The following is a 12,500-nucleotide window of genomic DNA, read 5'->3' on the forward strand; positions in this document are numbered from 1 at the left end:
AAGAAAATGATCCACTCCGGTGTGGTAACAGTGACTCCAGCTCGTCGTTGATTATTCTTCTGTAACATCATGACACTGTGTCTTTTGTTTCCTACTTAAAAACTCAGCAACCAAATAAAAAGATGGCTGCTGACAGACAAACTGTTTAAAACAAACAAACAAACAAACAAACAAACAAAGAACACAAAATAATGAAGAATTCTCTGACAGTTTATCCACTGGCTGTTCTATCTACTCTCTCGCTCATCACTTTATCCCTCCATGTGCTGTAAACTTTAAGTTTTAATAAGTGTGTGGGTGCAACGCTGCCAGTTTCTCCAAACTCCACACTAATATGCACTTAAACACTCGTTTCTTATCAAAACGCTTTCCACCCCCACTAACGCGGTATCGATATAGCTTTATATATATGTGAGCTATTAAACTGAAAGGGGCATAAGCACACAGAGCTCATAACATATTCATAAAGAGCTCATAATGAGCTCATAATATTCATAATATCTGAAAGAAAGACGCACAGATGTCGATATTTATATCATTATTTTCTCTTTCATTTAGCACAGAGTCCTCGTTCTCGTGATTCCCTGATTTCTATTTCTTCATGCCGGGTTTGTTCACATTTTCCCTGTCTTTCCTTCTTCTTTTTTAATCCTTGGCAATTCCACTTCCAGCCACCAGAAGAAAACGCTAACCGCTCTCTTCTGTGCTCACAGACTCCCATGATTGGTCAGTGTCACTCTGATTGACAGCTGAGACAATAACACCCTCCCTCCCACTCTGAAAGCTCTACCATTTACACGGTCTTGGACTTCGTATCTCTCGACCAACAATTTTCCCGGCTGCTCTACCTCTCATCAACGAACGAGTGCATTATCATCCTCGTCTCTTTCTGAATTGCTTCTTTAAGCAAGTCATAAATGAGCGACCAAAACAGAAAGCACCGTACTCTGTCACAGATGGACGTCAGGTTTTGAAACACTATTTATTCATTTTAAGTCTTCTTTCATGTTTTTTTGTCTCAAACAAGTTGGTGTTTTTTGGTCATAGCGGAGCTTCCATAATTATAGTGGCAGGTCAAGCGCTTTTTCACCCCTGACCAATCACAGCGCAGTTTGGTGAGCAAGCGAGAAAAACAAACAGGGAGGACAAACTAAGTCTTGTTATTGAGCGAATAGGAGGAGATTTATGACATGCTGAATCTGAAAATATTTCACTGCCAACTATATTCCCACTATAAATATCACCGTGTGAACCTTTTGGACATTCAGTGGTATGTGATATGACGTCCCTCTTTACACAAGCAGCACAAATTCTCCTGATTTTCTGCCTCCAAAGCTACAGCGAAAACAAACAACCTCCTCATCACCAGAGTTACACTCAGAGTTACTGAGAATAATTAAACCAATCTACAGAGCAAGAGCGAGCCAGTCCAGAGCGAGTCAGTCCAGAGCGAGTCAGGCCAGAGCGAGTCAGGCCAGAGCGAGTCAGGCCAGAGCGAGTCAGGCTAGAGCGAGTCAGGCCAGAGGGAGCCAGGCCAGAGCGAGTCAGGCCAGAGGGAGTCAGGCCAGAGCCAGCTAGGCCAGAGGGAGTCAGGCCAGAGCCAGCTAGGCCAGAGGGAGTCAGGCCAGAGCCAGCTAGGCCAGAGGGAGTCAGGCCAGAGCCAGTCAGGCTAGAGCGAGTCAGGCCAGAGGGAGCTAGGCCAGAGCGAGTCAGGCTAGAGCGAGCTAGGCCAGAGGGAGTCAGGCCAGAGCGAGTCAGGCCAGAGCGAGTCAGGCCAGAGCGAGTCAGGCCAGAGCGAGTCAGGCCAGAGCGAGTCAGGCCAGAGCAAGCCAGTCCAGAGCGAGTCAGGCTAGAGCGAGTCAGGCTAGAGCGAGTCAGGCCAGAGGGAGCTAGTCCAGAGCGAGCCAGTCCAGAGTGAGTCAGGCCAGAGCGAGCTAGTCCAGAGCGAGTCAGGCCAGAGCGAGCCAGTCCAGAGCAAGTCAGGCTAGAGCGAGTCAGGCCAGAGGGAGCTAGTCCAGAGCGAGCCAGTCCAGAGCAAGTCAGGCTAGAGCGAGTCAGGCCAGAGGGAGCTAGTCCAGAGCGAGCCAGTCCAGAGCAAGTCAGGCTAGAGCGAGTCAGGCCAGAGGGAGCTAGTCCAGAGCGAGCCAGTCCAGAGCGAGTCAGGCCAGAGCGAGTCAGGCCAGAGCGAGTCAGGATAGGCAGTCAGGCAGTACTAGCTAAGACTGGTTATAAGTTACGTGAACCATTTTTCTCGCCACATTAGCACCATGTCCAGAGCTTCTCCTCAGTGTGAAAGCAGGCTAACATATCCACGTACCTTTTACACACAATGCATTTTTGTCTCCGTTAAAGGAATAAAAAACTTTGCTTTGGAGTGCAAAGGGTTGAAGGTAGAAGGATATTTCAATTCGTTTCAGAAGTTAAGATTCTGAAAGCAGTACAATTCCACCCACAGAATTATAAGAAATTAAAGCGCTACACACACACACACACACACACACACACACACACACACACACACAGAAATGCAACTTCTGGCCTAAATGAAGCAGAGACATGGCGCACACAGTCGTGTCTTTTTCCTCCTCGCTGCATTCAGCTCCTCTCGGCTCTTTAACTCCCCGCTGGCCCGGATGGAAACGCTGGAACGCGTCTGACAGCGGAGGTTCTGCTCGGATGGGATTGTGGGGGAGGAGATGACGATCCACTTGGATAAGCATGACACCGAAACACACTCCGGCTCACTCGGATGCCAAAAGAGCTGCTCGTCAAGCGCAAACTGACATTTAACTCGCACACAACTACAGCTACACAGGGGCACGGAGGAAACGGCATTACTGCAATTATTCTAACTCGAAGACAAAAAAAGCCTCAGCAATATTCATACACACTCAGAAGCGAAACGTAGGATACGATTATTTTCACGTAATAAATGGATTTTCAGGAATATGACATTTCTTGTGTAAATGCTTGTGGAAACAGTTTACAAATAAATTTGTTCGTGTTTAATAACTACAGCATTGTCGGTAAAACTTCGGTAAAGCTACACAAAGTTTTACTAAAAATGCTGCAACTACTGACCGAGTCCCTGTGAACGAACTGTTACTATAAAGACAATAACGCATTAGAATGAGCACATTAAAATAAACTTGTCGTTTTGTTACAGTTGGATATACTGTCCATGCCACGCTGTTATATTCTGTCATTATCCCAAATTCTGACATATTACCTTAAAATTCGGAAATACTATCTCACAATTCTGATGTATTATCTCAATTCTGATGTATTATCTCAATTCTGACATCTCAGAATTCTGATTTATTTTAAAATTCTGACTTCTCAAAATTCTGACCTATTATCTCACAATTCTGATGTACTATCTTGAAATTCTGACTTAATACCTCGAAATTCTGATTTATTATCTCCAAATTCTGACATCTCACAATTCTCACTTACTATCTCGAAGTTCTGACTTACTATCTCACAATTCTGACTTATTACCTCGAAATTCTGATTTATTATCTCAAAATTTCTACATCTCACAATTCTGACTTACTATCTTGAAGTTCTGATTTATTATCTCAAAATGCTGACTTATCCCAAAATTCTGTCTAATACAAAAATAACGCAAACCTTCTGACCAATCAGGTTGAAGAACTCAACCACGCTGTGGTATAACGCTGTGGAGCTAACTTGCATCTCGAGCATTCCACAACATTAAATCCACCTATAAACTGTTTAAAAAGTGTGACGTGTCCGTCATTAATTAATGAACCATCCTAATTGCTGGTAAAATGCTGTGGTGTAAGTGGAGTAATAAGTGGCGTGTGTAATTCCGTCCTTAATTCCGCGCTCTGACTGAAGCGGAGGCATGTGGCGGTGGTGCACGTGGAGAGGCGAGGGAAAAGGCCTCCTCTCTCAGACATGCTGCTCAATACGCTGCACAGCGGAAAGCGGACAATCGCAGCTAATTGGGAGTAGAAAGGGAGCGCGGGTTTTCTTCCTCCTCCTCTTTCCTCTGTGTATTAATGACATCAGCAGGTCGCGAGGCTGCATCGTGCCGGGTCTCGGCCTCCCTCCTCTTCCCATCATCCCCCTGCTCAATTACCACTGCTGCTCAGCCGCTGCTTTCCTCCTCCCCCTCATTCCCACTGACCCCAGTGAACCTCTCTCTCTCTCTCTCACACACACACACACACACACACAGCCTGAGCTCTTTTTGTCACATGCCCTCTGCTTTGTATACAGTCTTTTTTTTTTTTAAACCCCCAGCACCACAAACACATTCTCCATCACTGCTATTCATCAAAAAAACTATTCACTCTTTTCGGATATAAAGCCACAGAGATGTGACTCAGCTCATTTTGTGTGTTTGTGTGTGTGTGTGTGTGTGTGTGTGTGTGTGTGTGTGTGTGTGTGTGTGCCTCTCACTAACCTAGTTTTGGCTTTCCCAGTGGTCGAGGCAGACGAGCCGGCCGAGTCCTCAGACACGGAGCGCTGGAAGAGCGGCGACAGCGTCTGAGGGAAGTCCTCCTCCTCATCGTCGTCTACGTCCAGCTCCATGGCTTCTGCTCACCACCACAGAGGAGAGAAAAAAAAAGAGAAAACAATCAAATTCATGGATCTTTTCCAAATGCTACAACTGGGAGTCTCAATAAAAACAAGAAGAAATGTTGATTCATTGTTTTGTTTTAAAATACCACAGTGTTGATAATGTATGCATCATAGCCAGAAAAGAAAAAATATTGCATAACATTGTTTTTTCTTTATTTGTAGCAGCAGCAGTTTGCCAAAATGTTGCCTTTTTATCTCAAATATTTGACTTCTCAAAATCCTGACTTCTTATCTCAAAATTCTCAATTATCTCAAAATTCTAATTTAACACCTAAAAATTTTACTTATTATCTCAAAGTTTTGACTTATCTCCTCAAAATTCTGACTTCTCAAAATGTTGATTTATTATCTCAAAATTTTGACTCAACTTGAAATTCTCACTTATCTCGAAATTCTGATTTATTGACTCAAAATTGCCTTTTTAAAATTGTGACTTTTATCTAAAAAAATTTGACATCTTAAAATTTTGACAAAATTGTGACTTAGAGAAACTGGTGAGGTAAAGATTGTTTACAGCTGCTTTAATGCAAGCTGATGTTTAGAGCTGCTTTAATGCAAGCTGATGTTTAGAGCTGCTTTAATGCAAGCTGCTGTTTAGAGCTGCTTTAATGCAAGCTGCTGTTTAGAGCTGCTTTAATGCAAGCTGATGTTTAGAGCTGCTTTAATGCAAGCTGCTGTTTAGAGCTGCTTTAATGCAAGCTGCTGTTTAGAGCTGCTTAAATGCAAGCTGCTGTTTAGAGCTGCTTTAATGCAAGCTGCTGTTTAGAGCTGCTTTAATGCAAGCTGATGTTTAGAGCTGCTTTAATGCCAGTGAGAACAGGAACAAACTTATTTCATGGACGTTCCACAACGTTACACGTAACTATAAACAGAAAAAGATATGACGTGTCATTCTTTAATAAATAATAAATTGTTGTCCCTGACACACTGCTGTGGTGTAAGAGGAATAAAACACTGTGGAACATGCTATTCTTGGAAACTCACCAACTCCACTTAGCATGAGGCCTCATTGTTTCACCCCTGAACTGATCATTGTCCTTTCTCAGCACACGCTGAGAGTTTCAGTCCTTACCCATGTCCCACACCTACAGAACATCATTAAGCGTACACTCATCAACATGTGCTGGGGAAACTGAGCCGTGGCTCTGCTGCATCATTCCCCTGCGGAGGTTTTATACACCACGAGTCTCAAATCCTTCATCTGAAATCGTTCAGTTCTGACACTGAAACAAGGGAGCTGAGATGCAAATCAATGAAATTACAGACCGCAGGCAGGACGACTAAATTATCATCCGCTCGATTGTCAATCAATCCGTCACGCAAATGAAGAGGAGAAACCGCATGTGAGCTCTCTGGATTACAACGCGTGTGTGTGTGTGTGTGTGTGTGTGTGTGTGTGTGTGTGTGTGTGTGTGTGCGTGTGTAGCCCAGATCCCATTTTCATCTTAAATAAATCTGACCTTATGATGAGGGTCAGTGTGTCACAGTACACCAGCATGGGCAGAGAAGTGCATCAGGTCACGTCCACATGCACACACACACACACACACACACAAACACACACAAACACACACAAATAAACAGGCTATACATCAACCTGTCTAACCACAGCGTGACCTCATTTCACCAAATATGGAAGAATCATACAGAGAGCAGCTCACGGAACCTGGACCGCGTACTCTTAATGAAACCCGTACCGCTACACCTGGCTGCACCTCACCCACACCTTCCACGGCTTACACTATTAAAAATCATTTCTGCAGTCAATTCAGTAAAAATTTCATTAAAATTCCGTGTCATATGAATTTGGAATTTGAATTTTTTTCTAAATATGTACATGGAGTTTAAAAAAAAAAAAGTATACCTCTAAAAAAAAAAATACCTTCCATAAACAACGATTTCTAATCATTTATATACAAAATACATATTTATAATAATTTACAAAATACAACATTTACAACAAATATGTAAATAAAATAATGCAATATTAAAATATAAAAAATTTACAGAGTTTAGGACTGTTGCACGATCAGTCAATTAAAAAAAAACTAAGTTAAAAAAAGAGGTTAAAAAAAAAACTAGCCTTGATTTAAAATTAAAAATTTTTAATTTCTTTATAATATCAACATCATGATAAATTATGTTATAATACACTTTTCTGAGATACTGTGATCATAAGTTTATCTTTATTAAATTATTTTTTAATGTTTCTTGGTAAATAATTACAAACTGATGAAGCAGCCGATGTAAAAATTATTAAATAATCTTTAAAACTGTATTTTTACCTTCATTTTCAATGTTATATATGTGTTTTATATATATATATATATATATATATATATATATATATATATATATACACACACACACACACACACACACATGTTTACAAATATTATTATTATTAATAATAATTATTATTAATATATTATGATATACTGTATATCATGTTTCATAGAAATACCTTTGATATGATATTGATTATGATATGATATTTCTGTCATATTGCCCATTGTAATTATGGCCTTTATTATCACAATCTCGATATTATATGCTCGTAGTGTAAATGGTGAGAGAAATCAGGATAATCATTTCTGTTAAATTACAGTGATAGGTGTTTTCCCTCTTGTATTCTCCTAAAAACAGCTTTAAACTGACAGTCCATGAGTGTGAAGGGTTAAAAAAAATCCCCACATTGTTGTTTTTCTAAACACAAAAGCAGCTAGAAGCCACAGCGGCCGGCGTGACCTTTGGATCGGCCTCAGGAGGGATGGAATCGGGGTCTCTGGTGGCAGATTTGCCCATCCAGCACTTGTTAAACGCTGTGTGAAAAGGTACGATGCTGTTTTTCTTTTTCGCCGATGCTTTAAAGAGCACTGGTGTCAGGAGCGCGACAAAAGCCACAGGCGTGTGACGCGGCGCTTCGTCCGCTACAGCATGAGTCAGGGTGAGAAGATCGCACTGTGGCGTAGGGTCCATGACAGGTCACAGTTAATAACACAGCAGCACACACATCTCTGCTTTTACAAACATTAAAACACAAAGGAAAAAAAAAAGGACCGACAGGACCAGCAAAATAATGTCTGGGCCTGGTTACCATGGTAACACGCAAGCATGATGGTAAAATTTATTAACCTGAGGTTAATTACACTAACTAATTCACTTACTTTGCACAAAGCACTGCAGCACGTTACTACACAACTCACATTACCCAGCATGCATCTGTTATAAATGAAGATTAAATGTGCAATTGTATTTTTTTTTCTTACTAGCACAAATAATGGTTTAAGCCATGACCTCAGAACAGTACTGCGTTCTGGTCCGGAAAGATGGATTGGATCTTGTCAGTCATTTTATAGACACGCCCCTAACACTGCTTCACTCCTCCCACATCTCTGTCTGAAATCATCCAGCGCCCAGCGCAGCTAAATTATTCTCCTGTTAGGGGAAAAAAAACTTTTCTGCTTTAATGACAAGAAACACAGTTAAACCGGAATGCACACTAGCAGCACTTTTCCAAAATGGGAGTGGTTTATCACTGTTGAACAAATCGAGTGAATACGTTTTTTTTTTTCTTCAATAAAAAGGAACAAAAGGACACACGTGAACATCCTCCCTCCATAAATCAGTATGAGCTGAACTGTAACTCGGCAAACGTCTGAGTGAAAGTGATGTCATATCTCTAGTTAGTGCTCTAGCTCTGTTTGCATCACCGTAGGTTCTGGGGCGGGCGGAGCTTTGTGTAAATGGGCGGGTATTTGAGTGAGAATTTCAAGGAATAAACAAATCATTCAAATCTGATTCGACTCCACCCGTTTAACCGTTAGAGATCTAATTTTGCCAAATCTTACCCGAAACACTTTTAAATGCAAACTGTTAAACAATATTAGCTGTTAAAAAGCACAGGCACTAACTTTAGCACATGCAAGAAAAGATTACACAACGGCTTTACAAACGTTTTCAGGAATGCTGCATGAAAAGAGCAAAACTGCATTTTTACGCTCCTAAAAAATGGAAAAATATCCCAGGAAAGATCAGACAGGCAACTCCATCACATCACTGTATTTTAGTTTATTTTATGTTATGAAGCAGCTAAAGCCATGTTTTATACATGCTATGATTTGTCGAGTTTTATTTGTAACTTGTTTTGATTTACTCTTATGCTTGTTTTTCATTTACACAATACTTTATGATCATTAAAAAAAAAGTTACACGTTCGTATTTTCGCGTTTTTCATTATCGATAATAACATATAATCAATTTTTTTTCATAAATATTAACTCAGTACAAAACATTGTAGCTAATTCAGTTTTAAACAAAACACCAGCGATATTTAATAACGGTCATTTTTATGCAAAACAGCACTCTTTAATGCTATACTAAGGAAACGGTGAATGACAGACTGAAGTGCTTTTATACTGCAAGTGCTTCAGATCACACAGATTCATTTACATGCACTTATTACTAAGAACACACACACACACACACACACACACACACACACACACACACACATTCAGAGGAACTCATCTGGCCTTACTTAAAGATGCACTGAATTTACAGTTACAGAACATATATACACAAGACACTTTCAGGTTTAGGAAAAAGAATGCTAAAACGTTCCACTGCTTCCATCTGAACACCGCGCAAGTCATTTGTCGTAATGTGAATGGTGGGTTTTTACAGTAGAACTCTGCGTTTTGTAGATTTTAAGCCACATTTAGACTAAACAAGCTTAAGGAGTGTTGGATTAGAATGAGAAAAAAGCCTGGATTATACTTGCTTTTAACTACGCATACATGTACACAAGAAGGCTGCTGTACGTTATCCTGGAGTCGCTTGTGCACGTCTTCAGAAATTCACGCTACACATCCATGCAAACCTCAGGAGCAGTACGGCATCATGTGACACCGTGACTACACAAAATACTGTTGTGTCCCAAATCATGTACTTGTATACAATTGTAGACCATTTTTACAGCTAGTGTTTCAATTAAAAACCTCTCAAAACCTACCAAAAGGCCTGCCTTGCGTACCAGTGGTCTGGATTTTCCAGAAAAGTTCATTCTTTTTTGAACGTAGGATCACAGTGTTCGACTGAGATGCGGATCATGACAACAATCATGACGACGGAAGACCATTTTAAAGAGAGACAGAACTCGTCTGTGTGTTTAATATCACTGGGCGTGAAATCTCTAGACTTTTTTTTTAACCAGATGGACAGGGATGTTTTGGCATTTAGTGGCCATCATTCAGATGTACATGAAGTGTGCAGGAGAGTACGTGAACAATGACTTCTGCAGTCGTATACAGGTATAAACCAGGCCTCCTGAGTGGAGCAACAGAAAAGCGGTCGCGTTATTGTCTGGAGATCGCAAGCTCGAATCCTGGATTTGGCTGGGAGTCAAGAACGTGATGAGGCATGCTCTCTAATCCCTGTCAATCACAGTGACACTAGCCAATCATAGGCATCCGGGAATGAATGCATGTGGAAGAGGGCAGATAGCGTTTTCCTTCCTCTAGCAGTTAGCCTGTCTTCACGTGTCTTGGAGAAAGTATGAGTAAGTTAGCCTTCGCCCTGCCTCCTTGCTAGCTGTTGTATGATACAGGAGCTCTAGCTAGTGGGAGGGAAAAACAATGATGAAGAGTGCAGGGCAATGTACTTTCTTTTATGAAAATGAAATTTTCTTTTCTAAAATTATTTTTCGATATCACCCAGCACTCTACCAGACTCTTCCACGCTACAGTCCATCTGAGAGCTCTAAATCCTACAGAGACTCACTCGACTACTAACTTCAGCAGCTGGACTTGCGTGCTTTAGGGGGAATAGTGTTCCTCTGTTCCTCCAGAGGCCTGCAAACTAGTAAAACACTCCTCATACACAGAGCAGCCTCCAATCTCTGAAACACAGAGAGCAGAATCCTAACACCTCTTCCGTCTCAATCACGCCAAATCCAACTGCGTCAACATTTCCTTATGCTTTATTCAGAATATCAAGCCTACCTGAACATTTTATCTGCTGTTTATTCTGTTACGCAGGAGTAGGACGACGACTGAGTTCACGTTTCAGTCCGCCCCCGTTTCTTATGCTCCACTACCTGACTCAAAAAATGAATAAAAAGACTGAAATGAGTTGTTCTGAATCAGTGACCCAAGCGTGATTCGCGGTCACTCATTACAAGAGCGACGGGGATTTTCTTTCCTCCCCCTTCAGCAAAATCCACTATGGAGGAGAGAAGAAAAAACATCCGTGTAGTTTGTAGGACCACTGAAGCGTGCACTACGTCTTTATTGTCCCGACACAAAACCGCGTCCCTGCAGCGGATACACAGGAAAGCGTGAGAGACTCAGGACGAGTTCCACTACTGCGATAAAAACAGAAAACTTTCCTCTTCCTTTAAGGACAAAAATTCCAAGTCCTTTTCTCTCTTTGACCGTTCTTTCTTGGAAAATCCCACAAGTCGAAGCAGGCAGGCTCCAGAGTGTAATTAATAGCGAGGACATTAATCTCCGAGCAGCTTTTCTTAGACCAGAAAAGAAAAAATAGACGAAAAAAAGAACAGAAAGAGGCAATGGGGAGGCAAGAACATGTCACTTAATGAGTGTAGAGTTTAAGGGCACCACACAGAGCGGCTCAAATGATGGTGATGCTAATGTCGCTAATGTCAATAACATCACTAACATAACATCCAAGCCCAATAAAGCCGAAAGCCCGAGGCGTGATGATGCCTAGAGGATGAAAATCTGTCCTGGGATTTCACAGACCGGCCGAGCAATACGCAGACGGAGAGCTGGAGTATGGAACGCTGCCCAAAAAAACCTCTCCGTGACCCACTTTTTTAAAGAACCCACTTGGCTGAGATCGTCATCCTCGAGGCCTCGCTCACATGTACGCGGATGTTTTTGAAAAATTTCTCTGCCTTTTTTTTGGCCTCCCCAGAAAAGCAGCGTTATTGAAAAATGCCCTCAAAGGGGGAGAAATTTTAAAACTCCACTTTCAGGGTTTTCATTATAGACAGGAAGCGCTGACGTCATCGTGGGAACCTGCACATGCTCAGTGCGGTGTTCAGTGCGCTATGAATGGCCTAGAACTCCGTTTGGGGCTGGACGATATGACAAAATAATATCGATATCATGATAAAGTATGTCGCAATACACATTTCTGAGATACTGTGAATATCAGGATGACGTTTTATTAATTTTTGAATTTTTTTTTTAATACGTACAAACTGACAGACAGCAGCTGTCTACAAATCTTAAGTTAATTAATATTATTTATTATAACATTTTTAGTTATTTTAAAGATTACTTTCTAAATAAATAAGAAATAATTTTTAAATAAATAAGATTACAAATTATTTTATTTTTTACATTAGGCCATGGTTCTTTTAATTTTAATTATGTCCCTGGAAATAAGTGTGTGTGTGTGTGTGTGTGTGTGTGTATTTCTTTTCTGATATTGATGCCAATACTGAAATCTGATTTTTTTTTCCCCTTAAAATCTAGTAAGCTTTAAAATTTTTTTTTAAAAGCTTTTATTTTTTATCCTGAAGTGCTTCAAAATTATTACAGTATAAAAATCTATTCTAACAAAAATTGCGATGTCTTTATATGTAAATACTTCCAGTTGCAAATAAAATATTTTCCAAATCTAATTCCAATCTTTTCTACTTTTTTTCCGCTGGTTTGGGACCGATACCGATCCTGGGTATGGAGAACTTTGCAGCTAACGTTATGCTTGAGCAGGTTAGCAGTTTAGGACGTAGCATCACTGTGCTGGCCCTCGCACGCAAGTGTCTTCAAAGCGTTCTTCCGTTTACGTGCAGACGGAGATCTTCTCAAAAACGCTGTTCGCGTGGACGGGAATTTTTCTGACATATCCGTACG

At 41.0% G+C, this 12,500-nt stretch overlaps 1 protein-coding gene across 8 annotated transcripts in view; it reads right to left on the minus strand.

The window, feature by feature from the left end:
- Positions 1-12,500, minus strand: part of kmt2ca (lysine (K)-specific methyltransferase 2Ca) — a 161,217-nt gene that overhangs the window by 113,930 nt on the left and 34,787 nt on the right. For all 8 annotated transcript variants that reach the window (XM_034305542.2, XM_034305555.2, XM_034305559.2 and 5 more), the window contains exon 4: positions 4,436-4,568. In XM_034305542.2, the coding sequence (XP_034161433.2) occupies positions 4,436-4,568 (133 nt within the window). The remainder of the gene's footprint in view (positions 1-4,435; positions 4,569-12,500) is intronic.

This window comes from Pangasianodon hypophthalmus, chromosome 1 (genome assembly GCF_027358585.1).
Source record: "Pangasianodon hypophthalmus isolate fPanHyp1 chromosome 1, fPanHyp1.pri, whole genome shotgun sequence".
Lineage (NCBI taxonomy): Eukaryota > Metazoa > Chordata > Actinopteri > Siluriformes > Pangasiidae > Pangasianodon > Pangasianodon hypophthalmus.